Here is a 21,062-nt window from a genome sequence, read left to right on the forward strand (position 1 = left end):
GGCCTTACATATGTAATTGGCGTTTTGTTGTTCTGACCTCAAATATCTCCTCTTTGGTTAGGAATTCCAAATTCAATTTTTTACAGCTATTTTACTTGTGCATTTGATTTTCGAAAACCTTGATTCATTTTTTTCTTTGCCTCACTTTATTTATAATATGGAAATCAAGAAATATCGCGTATCACGGCTCGGCTATATTTATAACGACTATATTTTTACGTGAAAATACTCAAGCATACCCTATATCTAATTGGTTCGACTGGTTCGATGCTTCAAGAAAACAGCGTACCAATTCCTTAAAGCCGGCAACGCACTTACGAACCCTCTGGCAATGTGAGTGTCCATCGGCAATATCACTTAGCATCAGATGAGCCTACTGTCCGTTTGTTATACTAAGAAAAAATAGTAAGGCAAATTTTGTTTTAAAATTAATTTAAGAAAAAGGTTTGTGTTGACCAATAACAATCCAACACCACGTTTATGTCTAAACCCTTATTTTCTGAGACACAAATAAAAATGATATTCAGACGAACAGGTATCTAAATATCCGTGGGTAAAATTCTCGTTTACAGTTGATTGAATAACGTCTATTATTACTGAATATTTTTCCTAATATCAAAGGATTTCTTGCATGTTCGTTCGTGTTGAAATTCGATATTGATAATCCCTCTGAAGTATCGTTTGAATAAAAATATATTATTATGGGTTACGGAAAGTTTGAATTATCTACTTTTATCTACTACTCGGCAAACGTTGTTTTTTTTAGTTCAAACATTTTATTTAGTTCGATAAAAATAACTATCCACTATAATAAAAAATAGGGGTTGATCGTAGAGGGGTGAAAATTAAGAGTTGTATGTATTTTTGTATGTTGTATCATAAAAAATAAAAATCATTTAGTGGTTTGATAGATAGATAGTAGCCGATTCTTAAACTTTCTATATATGCATAAAAAAATCCTAAGAATCGTCAAACCGTTTCGGAGGAGTATGGGAACGAACATTGTGACACGATATTTTTTTATGTAGATTATCTATAAAACATAAAGAAAAAAATATGGCGCATAATCTTTGTCTATTAACCTTTTTATATCGACTTGAATTATCATGGTATTCTAAATAGATTCAAATAATTTGCATCCAACTTGGAAGTTCATATGTGGAAGCTAAAAGTTTTGAGTGAAAACACGCGGTTGACCTTTGTATGTCTTTTTTCAATTAAAAATCGTACTTCCAAGAACTACATATTCTAAACGTTATGCAGACTATATATCATCTACGAGGTATTGTAATGCCCAAACGTACCCCTTTTATTGAAATTTATCACCAAAACCAACACAGAATGGGACTTCAGTATTTCTCAGTTAAGCCACGTAAAGCCTAATTATTTTCTCATGTTACATAACTAAATGCTATTAAAATTAATGTGTCATATTTATGTTCTATCCTCCTAATGGAGTCGTTCTTCGTTCCCGTGTACGTAGAAATCATATTCCACGCGGTACCTACTTCTTTAACAGACATTTTTAAATGATTTGGTATGAATAAAACACCAGCCATTCTTTCTGTTTTATGAAAATATTCTGAACCAGAATGGCAATTGTACGAAATTTTGGATAGTGTTGTTGGATTAGCACAAGTAATTTCTATTTACTTATACAGTATACACATTATATATACCAAAAAGGCCGGCAACGCATCTGGCAATGTGCGTGACCATGGACGACGGTATAACTTAACATCAGGTGGGCCTCCTGCTCGATTGGCTCCTAATACATTTTTTTTTGTTGAGTGTTATATAGTTGCGTTTAATTCGGGAAAATTGTATATATTTATGGGCTTATGTTTTTAATTAAATGTAAATCTAACTAAACTCTTTTCAAGAAAAAAACCGGCACCTAAGAAAATTTACGTTCTAATGTCTGTTTCAGTTAATTAAAGTAAATGTGATATTTGGAGTGGAAAAAAAATTACGCAATTACTCGTGTATTATTGTACACCTATAAGTATACAGAAAACTTCATACAATTAAAATTCATCATCATTTAATTAACTGAAATTGTCCTTAGAATGTAAATTTCCTTAGGTGCTTCCGTATAGAAGGCTACGCACTTCAGACTGTTTGGTGTCTAGCACGGTTGCAGTACTTGTAGTTCGAACATTACTTTAATGAACATTTTTTAATTTAAATTTCATACTTTAATTGGCATTCACATATCATTTGTACATATTTATAAAAGGGTATCAAATGCACTTTTGATAGAAGGAACAACAAATTTGTATGGTTATTTTTAAGACATAAATTCAATTAATTTTTTAAAATTATCTTTATTAATAAAATGTTACTTTCAGGCACGCTACAATGTTGGTCCGGTATCAACCAAACACAATGGCGGATATGGATGACTAGCGTCTTCATGTCACTGTTTGTTGCGCCGGCGCTTATAATATCGGCATGTTACGGCGTTATCGTCGTTACGATACGACAAAAAAGCCGTCGTGTGCTTGGTAAAAGAAATGCTACACGCCAATGTAAGTATTACATACTATTTATTTTTTACACTTTGTTACTTTAAACATACCTATACAAAATAGGTTAAATGTATAAAATAACAGTGTTGGCCTAGTGGCATCAGCGTGCGACTCTCATACCTGAGGTCGTAGGTTCGATCCCCGGCTGTGCACCAATGGATTGTTTTCTATGTGCGCATTTAACATTTGCTCGAACGGTGAAGGAAAACATCGTGAGGAAACCGACATTTCTTAGACCCAAAAAGTTGACGGCGTGTGTCAGGCATTGGAAGCAGATCACCTACTTGCCTATTAGATTTAAAAATGATCATGAAACAGATTCAGTTATAAAAAATAGGTTGCATATGTAATTACCAACTAAAACTAAACGAAACGACGCCCATGGACACACTTAATGCCAAAGGGCTCGCGAGTGCGTTGTCGGCCTTTTACGAATTGGCACGCTCTATTCTTGAAGTTTTAAGTCTTGAGTCCCTAAGTCGAATTGGTTCCGAAATACTTCAGGAGGAACAAAAAGTAGTTTTTTTTTTAAATATAATATATTTAATTAATCAAAGTATGTACCATTGCTATCTATACACTTTTGTTATGTTATAGGTTGTTATGTCATTGATCCCTTTACTAAAAAAATGATTCGGATGGGAATCAATAAAATCTTTGAATCAGCACTGGCCTAGAGCGATAACTGAATTATAAATATAAAAGCAATAGTACAAATGTCGAAGAAAAACTTGATTCTCTATCTTTCGGTAAATTAGGGCGAAAACGATCGCTAAATTAATGGTAATGTGAGAAGATTGTAATGTCTTTGCTAAGCAGTTTGTCTATTCTATTTTTGGTGGCTCCAAGTTCTTTTATAAGGTCATAATAAAAAATAAAAAAAAATTTGTAATAGTTTTGTCAAAATTTTTTCATACATTTTGAAAAAGATAGCTTGTAGCATGATAGTGCTTTAATAAAATTAATAAGTATGTGATCAGATATATACTTGGTGATTTTCTCACAATCTTTTTTCACAGTATGAATGCTTATTGTCCTAGATAAATACTTTGATCCACAACTAAATTTCGAACAGCGTTAAGAGTCGCACGCCCATCTGCTAAGCTACTAACTGCTATATAGCGATATAGATATATTATGTTACCCAGTTTATATATATGTAATTATATTTTATTCGTTACCTTTTACAAAAACATACATACATATTATGTAGCCCAGTAAGTTTTTGATTTCAGGACACACTATTTGACGAAAAACAAATGAGCACTAAGCTATAAAAATATATTAAGACTGATTTAGTCTATTTTAATAAATATGTATGTTGTTAAGCTCTGAGCTAAAAATCTATGAATATTTAGATATAAAGACCCGATTGAACCGAAAATATGACGATGTTTTTTTATTTGATACACCTGGGTAAAATACCTATCAAATATAAAAATCATTTTAATGAAAATGTTCAAGCCGTTTCAGAGGAGTTGACTTGAATAGGAAATTACTCATGTGTATAAAAATATACAATTTTGTTTTATATGTTTTTGACAATTTTTTCTTGGATTTTGCATCATAACATACCCCAATATATTACCCTTATTCGACCCACATTTAAAGATCAATATTCATATAATAATATATGTACTCTGAAACGCTAAAGGTAATTTAAAATGAAATTCAAAAGCATCAAAGTCTTATGATTTCATATTTGTTCACATGTTTATTATATGGATTCGTTTTGTATTTGTTTAGGCAAGAGTATCGTGTTTCGTAATTGAAAATGCTCACAACAAATATGAATTAAATTAAAAATTAGTTCATTTCTGTAACCATTTGTTTGAACATTTGTTGCTTTCTTCAAGCCACAGGTTACATTCTATCTCTTCTATTCTACAGCTGTATATATTCCATTATAGGCAAGTTTTCTAGTTACCTTCTATAAAATACATGTTATTTCAACCAGTCATATTTTTTCTCTCAAGTCTAACTTCCTTATTGACTTTGTTCAAGTAACGTATTTTTTGCCAAGAATTTCTATGCTATTCAACCAAAAACATGTATCGTCCGGAATCGAACGCGTCCTCCAAATACATACTCCATGTTAATCATGTGCAAGCACTGAGCGATTAATGTAAGTATGATATTTTAAAAGTGTTAACAGCTTGATATATAACACATATACGTTTTTATACATAGTCTATGTTTTCATATAAACATAATTTAAAATTAATATTTCATGACAATTCAACGTGATAATAAAATTCTAATGAATACTCTACGTGATTACGAAATGGATTCGTAATAAGTATCACAATTTTTAAAGGAAATATCATTTTTCCTTACCAATCATCTTATTGAATTCCTTTACTCTCAAAGGATTTTATTACCAATATCTGTCATGTGACGGGATTGAATTTCAATAGGCTTCGGTTATAATACCTTATTATAATTGTACATTTTTCAAGTGTACACATTACAATATATGAAACAAAAACCGTGTTAGAAGTATATCAAACAATGGGTGTTTAGAGAGATTTTTTTTTAGACAATTCACACCAATTGACCGAGTCCCATGCTAAGCTGGTGAAGCTTGTGTTATGGGTACTAGGCAACGGATATACATACATATTATAGATAGATAGACATATAAATACATATTTAAACAGCCAAGACCTAAGCACAACACCAAATGCTCATCACATCGATGTTCGTCTCAGCCGGGGATCGAACCCGGGAGCCATGGATTCGCAGTCAGGGGTACTAACCACTAGACCAATGAGTCGTCAATATAATAATAAAAGCCTTTTAATACAGATACTTTAAATTTAAAAACATTTATATTACTATCATCTCAATCTGTATGCCCTTTTTTAGCAAAAGTCTCCTCCAAATCCCGTCATATCTGTCTGCACTGTGCCACTCTCTGCCATAACACCTGCTGTGTCCCTAATCCGCCCTGCGATTCTGTAACTCACTTTCCGAACTCACACAGCGGTTTTCGCATAGGCGGTCGCTCTGAAATCAGTCGTGAAGCAGTCATTTTATGATTTGGCAATCTAATAAACAATAAACTACAAGCTGCCACCTTTTCAGAATGCCAAATCATAAAATGACTGCTTCACGACTGATTTCAGAGCGACCGCCATGGCGAAAACCGCTGTGTGAGTTCGGAAAGTGAGTTACAAAATCGCAGGGCTGTTATACATTCTAAATTGTCTTTCTGTTTTGCGTTTATTGTACCTTGGGTAGCTGTTTAATACTTTACTCCTTCACTATTTTGTTCATCTTACCATGTGCCTCGCCTATTTCCTGATCCAGTTGTGGTAGAGACAGTTATAGAATACAACAAATCTTATGTATTATTCCATGTTTAGGATATCGCTAAAAACTCTTTTATATTCGATTCACATTAGGTGTTTTGTGTACTATTATGTTAAAACCATTTACAGGAAACAAATATTGAAATCGTAAAGTTTACTTCCTAAAGTATTTTTTGATATATTTACCCTTGTAAAGAGTAAGCCAAGAGGCTTGAGGTCGTACGTTCGAATCACGGCTTGCACCGTGCACCAATAGACTTTTCTTTCTCTGACCACCTCTGACACTCGCTCATATTGCGAAGAAAAACATCGTGAGGAAACCAACGTGGCTAATAACAGCCACAGAAGAATGCCAGCAACTCCTAGAATCCTATTATGAAAAAAATATCGAGAAATCTGAGACCAAATTCCAGGATTGGGTAGGCAGATAGGGCACCACTGGTTTATTATTTTATAGTATATATTAAGAAAATGCAATATTATTTGTTGTAATAAAATATGTATTTCAGATAGTGATGATCTGGACAGCAGACGTGCGAGCAGTCGCGGTATCATTCCAAAAGCCAAGATAAAAACCGTTAAAATGACCTTCGTTATAGTTTTCGGTAAGTGTTTTATTTAATACCCGTTCTATGTATCAAATATGTCTTTGTAAATCAAGTGATCAGGCCACCAACACAAAAAAAAATTCGGTGTTAATCGAAACAAGAAATCGAAAAATTGTGTTAAGCGCGGCGCAATGAACTTAGTGATAATTTTAAAACTTAGTCACCGTTATAGAAAATATTATAACAATTATTAACACATTAAAATATATAAAAATGTTATATTTGCGTGCTTAAGGTAACGTGTTGAATTTTCATACTTATCATAACAAAGTTGGTTAGAAATGAGATTACTCGATAAGATTTTAGTTTCTCAGTAGAATTTATGTCGAAGTTGGTTTGAAGTTATATTAATATTTTTCGTAAGTACTATAATATTTAAAACTGAAGTTTATTACCGTCATTATTGTCTTCATATTTTTAATCAAGTCAGTGAACAAAATTTAATCTATCAATTCTAAATTCCTTTGTGACTTCATTCGATCATATGACGACTTTCGAACTAATCTGACGAACGAAAGAAAAGGTCATTTCCTTTTTCAATTTGTGAAAAACTATAAATTTTACCCTGTGAAATCAAAAGTCAAATTCATCACACTAAAAGCATTCATCAATGTTAAAGAAATTCTAACCAATATAAATGGAAAATTAATAAGCGTCTAGAAAGTTGACGAGAAAAACAAAATCATGGAAACGTCAAATAACTCCCCACTATTCGTATGCGCTTCATTTTCTCAAAGGGCCCTTTGTGTAGATTTATTGATAGTCAACTTATATACGACCCCACCGTTCGGAATTCGCTGACATCAATTATTCGTTATTATATTTTGTATTTATTGTATAGACATGTTGCCACAGAAATTCGTTTATATTTGTATTAAAAAAAAGTGCGTGCGTACAAAGTACACATGTCAGAAGTGAAACTTCTTTGTACATTAATTATTACTAAGCTAAAAGCCTCAATATATGATCATGTACCATTATATGATAGCTCCATGTATTTGTATACCTATATATATTTGTGGAAATACGAAATTCTATTCTAGAATTTATGGAATATTAGTATTTTATATTTATATATTTTTTAATATTTTATTCGTCATTTGACGTTTAAACTAATTATTTTGCATAAAATATAAAACACTAATATTTCATAAATTCTCTTTACGAAATTTTTATTTTAAAAATAGAATCTCGAATATTTCCGTATATTGCTAGGTTCGCCCTTTCTCACTTTCTCTCGATCGGTCTCAATAGCTCTCTCCCTTTTCTTCGACAAAAACGCTGCACATCTTCGTGACGCTAATATTATTTTTATTGCGTTTCATCCGTAAAAATTTTACCCTCATGCGCTTATAGAAGGTTCACTTCAAAAAGTAGGCCTCATACCTGTGGTTGTGCGTTGGAACCCCTATGCATCAATGACGCATCTATGTTCTCGTACTTAACACCAGCATAGTGAAGGAAATCATCGTCAGGAAAGATAGTATGGTGTCTAATAATACAAAATTTAGATGTAGTCACTCAATAGGGCCCTGTAAATTATAAGTTTTTGTATAGTTTAATAATAAACGTAGAGTTTTTTAGCATATAATTGATTTTATAATTTGTTACTTTTTATTCATCAACAGCTTGTGAATGATGTTATTCATATTTTATTTTAATCAAAATTAACTGTAATCGCTTGTGTAGATAAACCAGTAAAGTTATGATATATCTAATTTAATTAGACGAGTATTACATCGTTTATTAAAACCTAACTACAATTTTCTTAATGTACATAGTAATAATAGAAAACTAAATCAAATTTTAAAAGTATAGTACCTGATTCTATAAGCTAATGCAGATAATAAATTAAGAGACATTTGTAAATACTCAACAACTTATGTTGTTCTCACCATGTACAATTAAACCTGAAGTTTTTATTCTTCTATTGAAAGGCAAGCCTTTTTATACTTACCTACAATAACGATAATAAAACGACATTACCTAAAGATCCAAAGCTTTCTTCGAAATATTAAAATCTCAAAATTCAATGGCACTATCGCAGTACCAAAAGCAATTTTTCAGTTTAGACGCTTAAACTTTTATCCATTATACGATATCTTAATCGCTTGACAAAATAATATTATCGCCTATTTTGAAAACTTATAAAAGCTATGAAAATAAACATGAAAAGCTAAAGCTCAGCCATAAAGCCTTTACGATCGCTTCCATTATGTCTAAGTGGACAAAATTGTTATTCTTACGGTTTTACTATGAAACACGTCAAATTAATTGAGCCATAAAATTTATTGATTCTTAACAAATGGTCTCTTTAGTTGTATTTGGCACTTAATACGGTATTCGGTTAATGCCTGTACATCACAATAATTTTGTGATACTACTATAAATACAAAAAAGTATGTATTTTGACGCGATCAACACATATCTAAGTATGTTAGTTAATATGTTTGATTAATCTTCTAGTATATCTTGGAATACTTACGTAAATTATAATTGTTATAATTAATTTACATAGAAAAATTGCTCTTCTAGACTAAACGTGACATTTTTTCTCTCTGATAAAATCATGATTTCAATTATAAATGATGTTGATGAATCGGAATGACCATGCTATTGAACGAACGCTGTTAGCAACAAAATTATACACTTAGAAATCTTGTGTCTTTGGTTTAAACTAGGCATTACATTTTAAGCCCACTGGCGGTCACTTCTAAGACTTAAATAACATTTGTATTGTATGTCTCGGTATTCCGATATATTGAACCCTTTTATGTCTTAAAAACGTCGAAGTGTGCCTGAAGTCACTATACTCACGTACTCACATAACGTTGGGTGTACCGCGAAAGAATCTTATAAATTCACAATTTCAATCGTGACTCGACTTTTCATTTAACCCTTGAATACTTTTCTTTTAAATGACAAAAATACAATAGTGAACACAAAATTTGATCTAAACATCTTGGTATTTCAGAGTAGAAATTTTAATGCTTTCAATGTAATCTGTTTTAGCTTTGCATATTAAATGTTTTCTTTATTTATAATATGTGCAGCTGTAAGATTACTTATAAATAAATTAATAATTAATTTTTTAATTTTTTTACGTGTCTATACGTGCACAATTTCCTAGAGAATCGCGACGTTCAATTACATCAAAAATTCACTTGTATTTAAACCGTTTATAGATATTTAAGGAACGAATTAAATATAAAATTGAGTATTATAAGAAATACATACAAACACGTAGTGCAGTTGGTGGCTCTATCCCTGATAAGTGATCTCATTTTTAAGAGGATTTAAATATAACACACTATAGTCGAGTAAAAAATAAACTACAAAATTGAATACCGCATTTAAATTTAATTTCTCATCTCTTTTACAAACTTATTGTAAATCATCAAAAAAAAATTTATCTATTAATATGATTGATGATATTAGACGAAATTTATATTCAGTACTTTAAATACGACCGTGAAAATTAACTTCTGATACAATTCTATATGGCTTTCATTTCTCAGCGAAACAATATTTGTTTTTACTTTAATACAAGGTTTAAAAATCGGTCAGAGAAATAATCAGTATGACTATAAAGTAAGCTTTAAATGTTTATTTATTTTCAGTATTCGTACTATGCTGGTCGCCATACATGATTTTCGACCTGTTGCAAGTGTACGGATACGTCCCAGATACACAAGGGAATATCGCAATCGCTTCATTAATCCAGAGCCTGGCACCACTCAATTCAGCTGCGAACCCTGTCATCTATTTCATATTTTCTAATCGGATATTTCTTAGCCTAAGGTAAGAGATATATTGTTTTCTTAATTTGGTTTACCTGTAGCTGAGTTTCATCATCGAACGTCAAGGCAGAATACAAAATACCATCCGTATCACCTCGACGTCCGTCGTTCCACAACTGAGGGAGTTTTTGCAGTATTTTCGAACCAATTCGACTAAGGGTCCTTCAAGTAAAGACCGTACCAATTCTTAAAAGGCCAGCAACGCACTTGCGAGCATTCTGGCAGTGTGAGTATTCGTGGATGGCGGTATCACTTAACAGCAGGTGAGCCTTCTGCCCGTTTGGCTCCGATTACATGAAAAAAAAGAATTACTTGTATTGATAATAAACAATCAATCTTATTTTGTTAACTTATTTATTGGCAAATCAAACAATTTTTAAGCTATGTATATTTTTAGTAATTGTTTAATTGAAGTAGCATTAAAGACTCCAAAACCTACGAATACCACATGAAGAAGCATAAAATATAGGCGTAATGCCCTGGCTCTGACACATTTAACAAAAAAAATAACCTTGAAGTCATAGGTCACTGACTGATCGACTAATGTCTTCTTTAACAAAATAGACAGTTCCTGACAAATAAACAATTCTAGCGTTATAATATTAATACAGGCATATTTTTGTATTATTAAAATATTAATTAATCTTACTTCTTAATCAATTCCTTCCCCTATCTCCGATTTAAATGATTTATTGTTAATTGTTGTGAACGGTTTTATGGTTTCATTACCCGAAAATCCATGAAATATTTTTGCCGATAAAGAAAAGTTTCTTACTGTTATTGAAAATTCGGGTTAATGAATGGAAATTAATGGTTTAACTTTGTATTAAGTTTAAAATTATAAAGTGCTATATTACGAGTACAATTGTTTTATAAGTAATTTTGTTTAGTTTTGAATAAGAAATTCGTATATAAGTTTCTTATAGTACTAATATAATTATTATACGTACTAATGAAAATTTACTTGTAAAAAGCATTTAGAAAGAAATTATTCTTCGAGTGCGTTGTACTGACGAAATGATTTAACTATATATGACGTAAATAATAGTCTATTATTATTTGTATATATTATTATTTATATTTTTTTTTTCATAGAAACATTCCACCTTACAAGTGGGTGTGGTGTTTGATGGCTCGCGGAGATAGCCCGGCTGGAAATGAGTCGCGTGCGCACACCGAGTTGCTGACGTCATCCCACCGGCGCACAAGACACGATCTTACTATACGGGTAAATTTACCACATGAATTAATTTCGTAATTGAAAAAAAATTGCTTTTATGTACTTTTTGCCCCGCATTGCTTGTATAAATAGTAGCATTGAGCAGTATTGGGCTAATGAGGTTCATGGTTCGATGCCCGGCCACTGGACTGTCTGTCTAGTGTCTGCTTAACTCGCTCGTACGGTAAAGGAATCCGGCATGCCTTAGACCCAAAGAAGTCGACCGCGTGAGGCAGACATACACAAAAACAAATCTTAAACCCAAATCTGAATGGTTGTAGCGCCATTGGGTTTTTTTTTACTTGTACAAGTATTATTAAATCAATTAAATTATCTCTTAATGTCTTCCTAGAAACACGATATTAATTTTTACACAGGGCTCGGTTTCCGCACTCCAAATATGACCAATACCGTAACATATAGTGTAGAAAGCGATTTGATAAATTGGAATGTTTACCAAACGTTTCCATGTCACAAGCTTGTTCCTTGGGATTATCCCGACGTCAAGCGTAATTTGAATATTTGTAGAAGCGAACTCATTACATATTTATGAAGCAGTTATTTTTATTGCCCATTATCCTATTTATTACTTAAGATGCGGTAACGTGCTTAATATCATGTAAAAAATATAATCCAACGGATGTAAATGTGTCCTACTTCCTGTAACCATTCTTTCTATAAAGCACTCGAACATGTATTCTTTTACAAGGGAAGATTTAGATTCGAGTCGCGCTAATCTATTTTGATATATAGAATATCATAGCATAGTCCGGTTAAAGTCCCGGCTTTGAATATTTCCCTCACACATGCTTCATGGTTTCCTCACGATGTATTTCTTGAAAGGGCAAATGCTAATTGCGTGTATAGAAAAATCTGTATGTAGAAAAAGCTTTTATGAAAAACATAGAACACTCTGGCCTTTTGTGAGCCTTAATAAATGGTATGTCTTCCGTCGTGACATACTTAATTTATAAAAAATCTCTGCCTCTGACAAAATATTCTAAAGCAAAACATTCATGTATTCTTATCACAATCGTATGTGTGAGAAAATGTATTCAAATAAAACGGGTGACCATTTCTTTTTAGAAATATTTTTCTTATTTTCAAAGTCTCGTAAGTGTAGACTGTTTCCCTTACTTTAAATAATCAAGTATTATAACCAAACACTCTTAAATATCTTAATCTAGAGAGATAACAATTGTTATATTTTACAAGAAAAATATATAAGAATAGGTTCATATTTCAGTAATGTTTATAATAAACGTGTAATGGGCCGTTCAGGTATTACGCAAGCACTATAGGGGGTGGAGTATTTGGTGATCATGTCTACACATTGTCTATGCTTGAAAACGAAATGCATTTTCGAGGATTCCTACAAAAATTAATACGTTTACTATTATTTTAAAGAGCTTTGCTTACTTTTGCTGACAAGAGGAAGGGTGGGGGGATATATTGCAGTAAATATGCTTACGTAATACTTGAACGGACCCTAAGAGGAAAAATTAAAGTGAATAATTGTATATGTCGAAGATTCAACGCGAACAAAGTTGGTATCACTACCGTCGTCCCACATTATTACTTAATATTTTAAACACAATCAGTGCGCACGTCCGGCGCAGGCGCCGATCGGAAAGCAACTCTAGCACTTCACGACCGATTCTACGCACTACTGACAGTTTGACTTTGACAATTGACACATTGACACTTTATAACCTGTAAGATGTCCATGATGTTGCGTGGTGTTGCCATTGTAATCAAACAAATTACACCGTGTTCTATTATAACCAAATCTCTGATATATATTTTTTATAGAATACACACCCACTACATTACTACGATTCCTTAGGGGTAGACTTCGCATACGTTAACACACTTTGCCGTTTTTACGCCCAAGACATGTTGGTCCTAAGGAAGTTTTTAGTAAATGGTGATGGCACACATATATAATAAATGCTTCTAAATTTACATTTACTGTCTCAGCAATATGTATTTCCATCTCTATCTATAAATATAAATAATATTTTTAACAGGTAAAGGACGACAGCATTAAATATCCAAACCAGCGTCTCCAGTCCAGCAATTCCCGCAAAGTTAGGCTTAACTTGCCCGATCAAATACAAATTAACAACAACTGTCATCAGACATTACGCCGACGGGACGACACCTTTCTCTAAAGGTAGATTAATTTGTTCCACATGATATCCATAATAATTACGAAAGATTTTGATTTCTTAACTTGTAGAATCCATTGTATTATTAGATTTTTTATGCAATTTAGCTACGTAATGTTATGTCTGATATCTTCCGATTTAATGTTTCAATATTACAAAAAAATCAGTACCCATGTTTGTGTATCAAAAGTATTGTATAACAAATATATCTTATTTGAAACTCGATTTTAAAAATGACTCGCTACCAGCCGAATGTATGTATTTTACAGACAATTCAAATGTTGCAGTTAGCTTGTAGATGCTTTCTAAGTACACTGGTCACAATGCTTCTTTATTGAATTATATTAAACACATTCATGAAACAGTATTTAATTTTATGCGTGAGAGTATAAGTTAATTTTTTTTGCACAAAACAAAAACATATATATACATAATAAACATAACTTGCTTTTCGTACAGACGTTTGTCCACAGACTAGGGCTTCCCTGTGTTGTGGATAACTACGTGCTACCAAAGATTAAAGAGTAATTTAAAATTTATTAATTTTCACACATTTAATTCAATTTTTATTCACTTGATGATGCTCGTTTCTGATCCTCGAAATTGTTGTCACCCTACGTTTAATCTACATTTTACACATATATTCATGTATGTTTACTAATGTAATTACCGTTAAAAAGTATTTGTTAAATTTTATATAAAAATAAATAGATAAACTATACATTTCTGAAATAATAATATATTATCATAGAGAAATAAATCACATAAAATTGACGAAAATTATAGTTTATTATGGCAAATAGCGACTATGTAAGTCGTAAACAAATTATATTTGTTATCAAATTTATGGTCTCATAACTAGGCAATCCATACTTATTTGTATAAATGTTAGGTTATTTTATTTTTTTAAGAATATTGCTGGTAATTTAAAAAGCCAAGAAGTATTTTCAAACTATTATCCATTTGTGTAATATATCTGTACAAATCATCATGGTATTAAATTAAAATTATAAATAATGGAGATAGAGTTCCGGGAGTTTTTTTGAGTTGTTTTTTATTGGAAATTTCCTCTTCTTTCAGAATCTTTTTTTGAAATTTCTTAAATATAAATAGTTTATTAAATATTGGCAAAAAACTAAATGACATTTTTTTTTCATCTTTAATTGTGTATAACTTTTGCAATTTTTTATGTGCTAATACACGCTTTTAGCACATTTTTCTAGACGTCATTCCGGATCCAATGAGGTATCGCACATAATTTTAAGAGCAGTATCTCTATTTTGTACCATTTTCAACTTGTCGACTAGACTATAATTATTTAAATAACAATAAAAATATTCAATTAAAAATATAAAAAGTTGTACCTATGTTGCTTCTAGAACATGCTACAAATGTAATCAATTTTTTTTCCTTCGCTACGAAATGCCTGAACTACGCGCTGCTACGATCTCGTTGCTACGAAGTCGTAGAACGCTACGAACTTAACATTTGTATGTAATTAGAAATATCACTGTAGTATAAAAATTAAAATACAGGGAATTGTTATATGTAATGTAATTAATATTTTTCACATATTGTCTACGTTTTGTACGGCAAAACCCACTATTATTATCAAAAATGCATGTAGTTGATAGTATATAAGGATGTATCTAGCAGATAAAGTTAATGTCACCATACAGATAAATGGAACTTAAAAACATTAATAAAATACAAAGTCATTTAAGTATACTATAGGCCATAATGTTATTGAAATTTGTCGTCTTTCTATATTGCCATAAAAATAGATTTTTTTTCTATCTATATATCGAACAGCTTTTGAATATATCTTGTACTAAAATTTCCTAATTTCTACCTTTTGTCTAGTTATTTTCAATGACTTTTAAATGTAATAAACCAATGTAAATATGAATCAACAGTGCCAAACTATCAGGAGTAAAACTCTAATGATTTGGTCAGAATATAATTGTTTATTAAATGTAATATTGTGTAATAAATAAATGTGTAAAAATTATATGTATTTTATTTGTCTCCTTTTTTTCTTCTTATAAATTTACTCTGCACAGTGACACAATTTAACATTACAATATAGCCTAACTTAAGACTAATAAGTAATTGAAGTCTAACCTAATTTACTAAAAAGAATATTTAACATAAGAAAGTGTCCAATAACACTACGAGTACTTACAGTCTCTATTTCTCTCCTAAGTTAATTTCTAGAATTGTAAAATTTAGTTTCTTTGTATATATAACAGGCAAACGGGCAAAATGCTCTGATGGATCTGAGGTTCAATCATACCAGCAAGCTCGCGAGTGCGTTGCCGGCTTTTAAAGAATTGGAGCGTTTTCTTAAAGGACCCTAAGATGAATTGGTTTTAAATACTTCAGTTGGCAGCTGGTTCCACATTATCAAGAACTATTAAACGTTTTTTTTTCTGTATAAAGCTAGACCGAGGACAGGACTTAATGAGATTGTGATTTTAGTTACGTACTAATAGATAATATGGACTTATGTGAGCTATGGAATGTAGAGAGCACCCGTGTTTGCGTACATACTTGTATAGAAGAATTCTCCTGCATAAGAAAGGCTTAATATATTATTGCTTAGATAATTTTAACTCCATGTACATATAAAATTAGTTTTATCTTGCCACGGTACCCAATATGCGATTTCCAAGTAATTATTAAATAAAGTTACAGCCATGAATCTCAGCAAATCCAGATTCGTCTCCACGATAAAAACTATCTAAGAGTGTAAATAAAGACAACGGTCAATGGTTTATGTCTGGGAAAGGGATAAGTTTGAATTTTTCATGTCTTATTCAGTTTTACTAAAAGACGGTCTCTCGGATTAAGCAGATTAGTTTGCTTGAATTTATATATTAGGTTTCTTAGCTCACACGTAACTTTATTTTTAATTTGTGGAGAGTTTATACATAATTATAGCTAAGAAGCTAATTAAGACTAGCTGTACCACGCTTCGCTTTGACACATTGTGACTGAATGGTTGAGAAATGAGAAACAAAACAAAGTATACATTTCATATAAGTTTAATTTGGCAATACTTGTGGAAAAAATAGATAAAAACAATCCTTAATGCGGATATATATATCATGCTAAAATGTCAGCTCGATCGGTGCAGAACTTTTTGAGTTTTTGAATCGTACACAAACCAACATAATATTTTTATATATAGATGAATGTTTGTGTACAATAAAATTAAATTCAACAATAGTATAAAAAACTACTACTCTTTAAAAAAACAACGAAGTATGGTTAGCAAAACATTCACTTAATCAGTTATCTCTCCGAAGAGGCTTTGGGCTCCAAAACTAGAAACTTCCTGTGCCTGCCCTGGGCCACATCCCGTCCGATGCTAGCTTTCAGTTGCAGCTGGTCTTCCTCGATACTGTTCATCCGGTAGCCACTGCACACTACAATTAAAAATAAAACGTAAAAATATGAATCACAAAAATTCCTTTATTAAGATTTCAGCACTCAACACCACATAGAAAAGAAAAGGAATTCAACACATATTTTTAAGTTGAATGTAGAAGTCGAAGTAAGAAGTAGATATGAGGAGAAATTGGCTGTGCCAAAAATCAATCTGGAACTGTTTAGGAAAAACACCTTTTGTATGGCAATTAAGGTTTGCAATAAATTACCAAAAGAATTAAAAGATCTTCCGACTAGAATCTTTAAAAAGAAACTTGGTGTATTACTTTAAAAATGTACTATTCAATAAATGATTATTTGTGTGAGACCCTGTTATTTAATAACATATGATATGTACGATACAAATAATATAAGAACTGACCAATTCATATGACTAATAAACAATAATGTAAAATAAAAATTCCTCTAAAGACAAATTTGCGCGCCATTGTGTGTGGCACCATATGCGAACTTACTATTATACCACCTTACACATTGTACCATATTCTTTCAATAAATAAATTATTATTAAATAAATTAATAATCTTTATTCAAAGTTATCGTATCTTAAATAGAAGTAATTACCAAATATCGACAAAGATAAACCACTTGCTAATAACAAGGCGGGCACTTTTTGAAGGGAGAGTTAACCCTTCTCAACAAACTTAATCACTAACTTGTATCTGGTAATTATTTGTTATTGATCATACTTTGACACTTTCATTAACGAGCAAGTATTTTGGTGGTGTAAGTAATGGAATGACACGTTAATGGTTGTTTACTTATCAAAGTAAGATATCTAAAGATTAATAACAATATAAGTCTATTGTTCTGACCCGATGTTTTGTAACTTGATTATTGAAGAAATTGTTTGCTGAGAATCAATTCGAATATGCGTGATATACGATTGCAATGGTAGGCCGTAAATCACTATTAGTAAACACCGTATACACTATAGTTTACAGTGTAAACTATACGAGTATGTAACTATATGTATGGTTTTGTGTCAAAACTTAATAAAAAAATTTAAACCAAAGAGATGGGACCTAATACTACAGCTATGGAACACAAATTTCTAATTATTAAATATATGACAACCACGAGACAATTTTTTATTTCTAGAAGTACAAAAGACATCAAATCCCAGCTAGGAACAGATTTTTTTGTAAATTCAATGGTCGTGTTTGGTATTGTTCTTTACATATTTTACGTTTAAACTTTCCCTGAGCTTCCACAAGAACAGCAATTCATATATAGATGTAACTATAGACAATGCTTTACACTACATGAAATAAAAAAGTATGTATACCAAAATATACAAGGGCAGTTAAACAAAATATTAAAAGATCATGTTTATAAATACATTCCAAATTAATTCTGTACCGAAGCTACAAAATCGTTTCAATATATTTAAAACGAGGATTAATTGTAACGAGCTGACGTTTATTGCTCCGAAAGATTGATTGTCAAAACCATGAATGGTGAATTTCTTAAAACAAAGCTAGTATATATAACAGGTCGCTTTTGTTGGTTTTATTGACTGGTTTTTGTTCGTTTTTTTTTTGAATGGCTCTGGCACGATTTGTGCACTAGCCAGCGTCAAGTATAGGATTTTTTATAATTCGTGCTTGTCTTTAGAAATTTGACCGTGTCCTCCATGTACGGTTTAAGGCACTCGCCCGGTACCGCACAACGCTCCCAAAGGCCGAAAACAAATTTAAATTAAATTAAAACTTGCCCTCGAACCGGGAATCGAACCCGGTACCCCTCACCTAGCTGTCACCTAATAAGACCGCTAGGCTATGAGGCTTTTTTGATCGTTGTGAGATATGAATGATTTTCTGCAAATTTAAAAATAGAACAACTCGGTTAGCGACTTGTTTGTCATCAAAGAGAAGTGTTGGCCTAGTTGACTCCTCTCATACCTGAGGTCAAAGCCGGCTGTGCACCAATGGACTTTCATTCTATGTGCACATTTAACAATCGCTCGATCGGTGAAGGAAAACATTGTGGGGAACCTTAGACCCCAAAACGACGACGGCGTGTATCAGGCACAGGAGGCTGATCGTCTACTTGCCTATTAGATTGACAATAAAATGATCATGAAACGGATACAGAAGTCTGTGGTCCAGACCTAAAAAGGTTGTAGCGCCGCTAAATTTTTTGTTTGTTTGTTACCAAGGTTCTTCAGGTTTAGCCACCTTTTAATAAAGTATATTTTATTTTTATTCTGTATAATTCCCCCACGTTATCATTTTATATATAACTGACACAACTCTGCATTCGTTTTCTTGATGTTTTTTTTTCTAGTCAAGTAGGTCAATTAAATGTACCTAACACATATCCAGCCGGGTTGGTTTTAACACACAACTTTGAGTTAAGAACCTCAAAAGTAGCCATGTGTTAAAATAGCAATACATACATATCATCTAAGCATATAATATAAATAAAATAATCTTTCACGTGAATAAATCCTTAAGTTTCACTTTAAATGCGCTCATTCTTCGCAGACACCATACAGACACGTCATAGCTTATAACACGGGTAAATAAAATAAGAGGATTTATGAATCAAGTACATTGAAAATAAAATACTTTTCTCCTTGGTTTCTTTATCATCTCTTTGTTGTTTTGTTCATATGCTATTTATACAGAATCTTAAAATGCTCGACGTCGCGATTGTGATAAAAAAGCAGTTTTGCTAGATTTATTTATACTATTTGCTACACAGGTGGTCTCACCGTTGTAGCAGAATATACATAAGGGGCTATTTTTCGAGGCCGTCATCAAATTCGCGAGCATTGAGTGTCCATAGGTTGTATGAGAAAAAACGGCGGTTGTAAAAGAGTGGTGGAGAGTTTGTTGCCAGTTCTTCTCTTCCGTTCTACGCCCTTGATTTGAGAACTGGCAGTAAATGTGACATTAGAAGCATTTAGCATTTAATATTTATAACTTTATTGACGTTCATAAGTGTACATTGTGTTACCTAAATGAATAAATGATTTTGAATTATTGTATCACTTGACATCACGTGAGCTTCCTGCCCGTGATTAAATATATTTGTTCTAAAAAAATATATTAAATCACGAAAGAATTTTATAATAACGAAATGACGTATAAAGGGTTCTCGAAGCGGATCGCACTACAACAATTTAACTTAAAAACTATCGCCTATTTTTTATACAAATGTATTTGTATATAATGTATAAGAGTCGAAAAATAAATATGAATAGCAAAAGCTGGAGGAGCCCTACACTAAACCCTACCCTAAACTTTATTTAATTTAATAATCTGAAGTTGTTTGCGTTTAAAAAAATATAAATACCAATCCTATCTCATTTAAAAGTACAAAAAGTGAAGCAGAAGTGCGTAATCAAGCAGTGGAAGTGTTAACTCACTAATTATATCACAAATCCACGAAATTTTAACACATGTACAACGCTTCGTCAGTTGCTTTTAAAGAAGTTTTACACAACAAAGAAGATTAAGAATTAAAACGAAATATTTGTGTATGTACTGGGATTGCTGAATGTGTAACCAAGGAACTATCAAGAAACGTGTAGAAAATCAATGTGATGAAATAATTTTATTATTCGTGAACAAAGTGCACGCAGTAAACAACTGTGAGTCAGCTTTAACTTAGCGCGACTTACGAAGTCATATGAACATTAATTTCAATTGATATTTCTAACGACGCGTGGCTCGGAAAGACACGTAGTGGTTACATGCACTCCGAAGTCGGGGTTCCAATCCGTCTTAGTCCTAAATTTATACTTTTATTTTTTTTATTTTTTCATTGTTTTTATACAATATTCCTAAATAAAATTATAATAAAAATTGGAACTGAAGAATTCAAAACAAAATGGAAATTGATATGAAGGAATTTTTGAGTAAGATTAAAGAGGAAATGGCAACACAAACCAAAGACATTACAATAGCAGTAACCAAAAATATCACTGAAATGCTAGAAGAAAAATTGCAGATATTG

The 21,062-nt window shown here is 31.8% G+C and overlaps 1 protein-coding gene across 1 annotated transcript in view; it reads left to right on the forward strand.

Annotated features, from left to right (window-relative positions):
* Positions 1-13,648, forward strand: part of LOC125056763 (cardioacceleratory peptide receptor-like) — a 56,390-nt gene extending 42,742 nt beyond the window's left edge. Inside the window, exons 7-11 of the mRNA XM_047660043.1 lie at positions 2,352-2,531; positions 6,355-6,450; positions 10,074-10,254; positions 11,349-11,481; positions 13,503-13,648. Of these exons, the coding sequence (XP_047515999.1) occupies positions 2,352-2,531; positions 6,355-6,450; positions 10,074-10,254; positions 11,349-11,481; positions 13,503-13,646 (734 nt within the window). The 3' untranslated portion in view covers positions 13,647-13,648. The remainder of the gene's footprint in view (positions 1-2,351; positions 2,532-6,354; positions 6,451-10,073; positions 10,255-11,348; positions 11,482-13,502) is intronic.
* The last annotated feature ends 7,414 nt before the right edge of the window (positions 13,649-21,062 follow it).

This window comes from Pieris napi, chromosome 15 (assembly GCF_905475465.1).
Source record: "Pieris napi chromosome 15, ilPieNapi1.2, whole genome shotgun sequence".
In the NCBI taxonomy this organism is placed as follows: Eukaryota; Metazoa; Arthropoda; class Insecta; order Lepidoptera; family Pieridae; genus Pieris; species Pieris napi.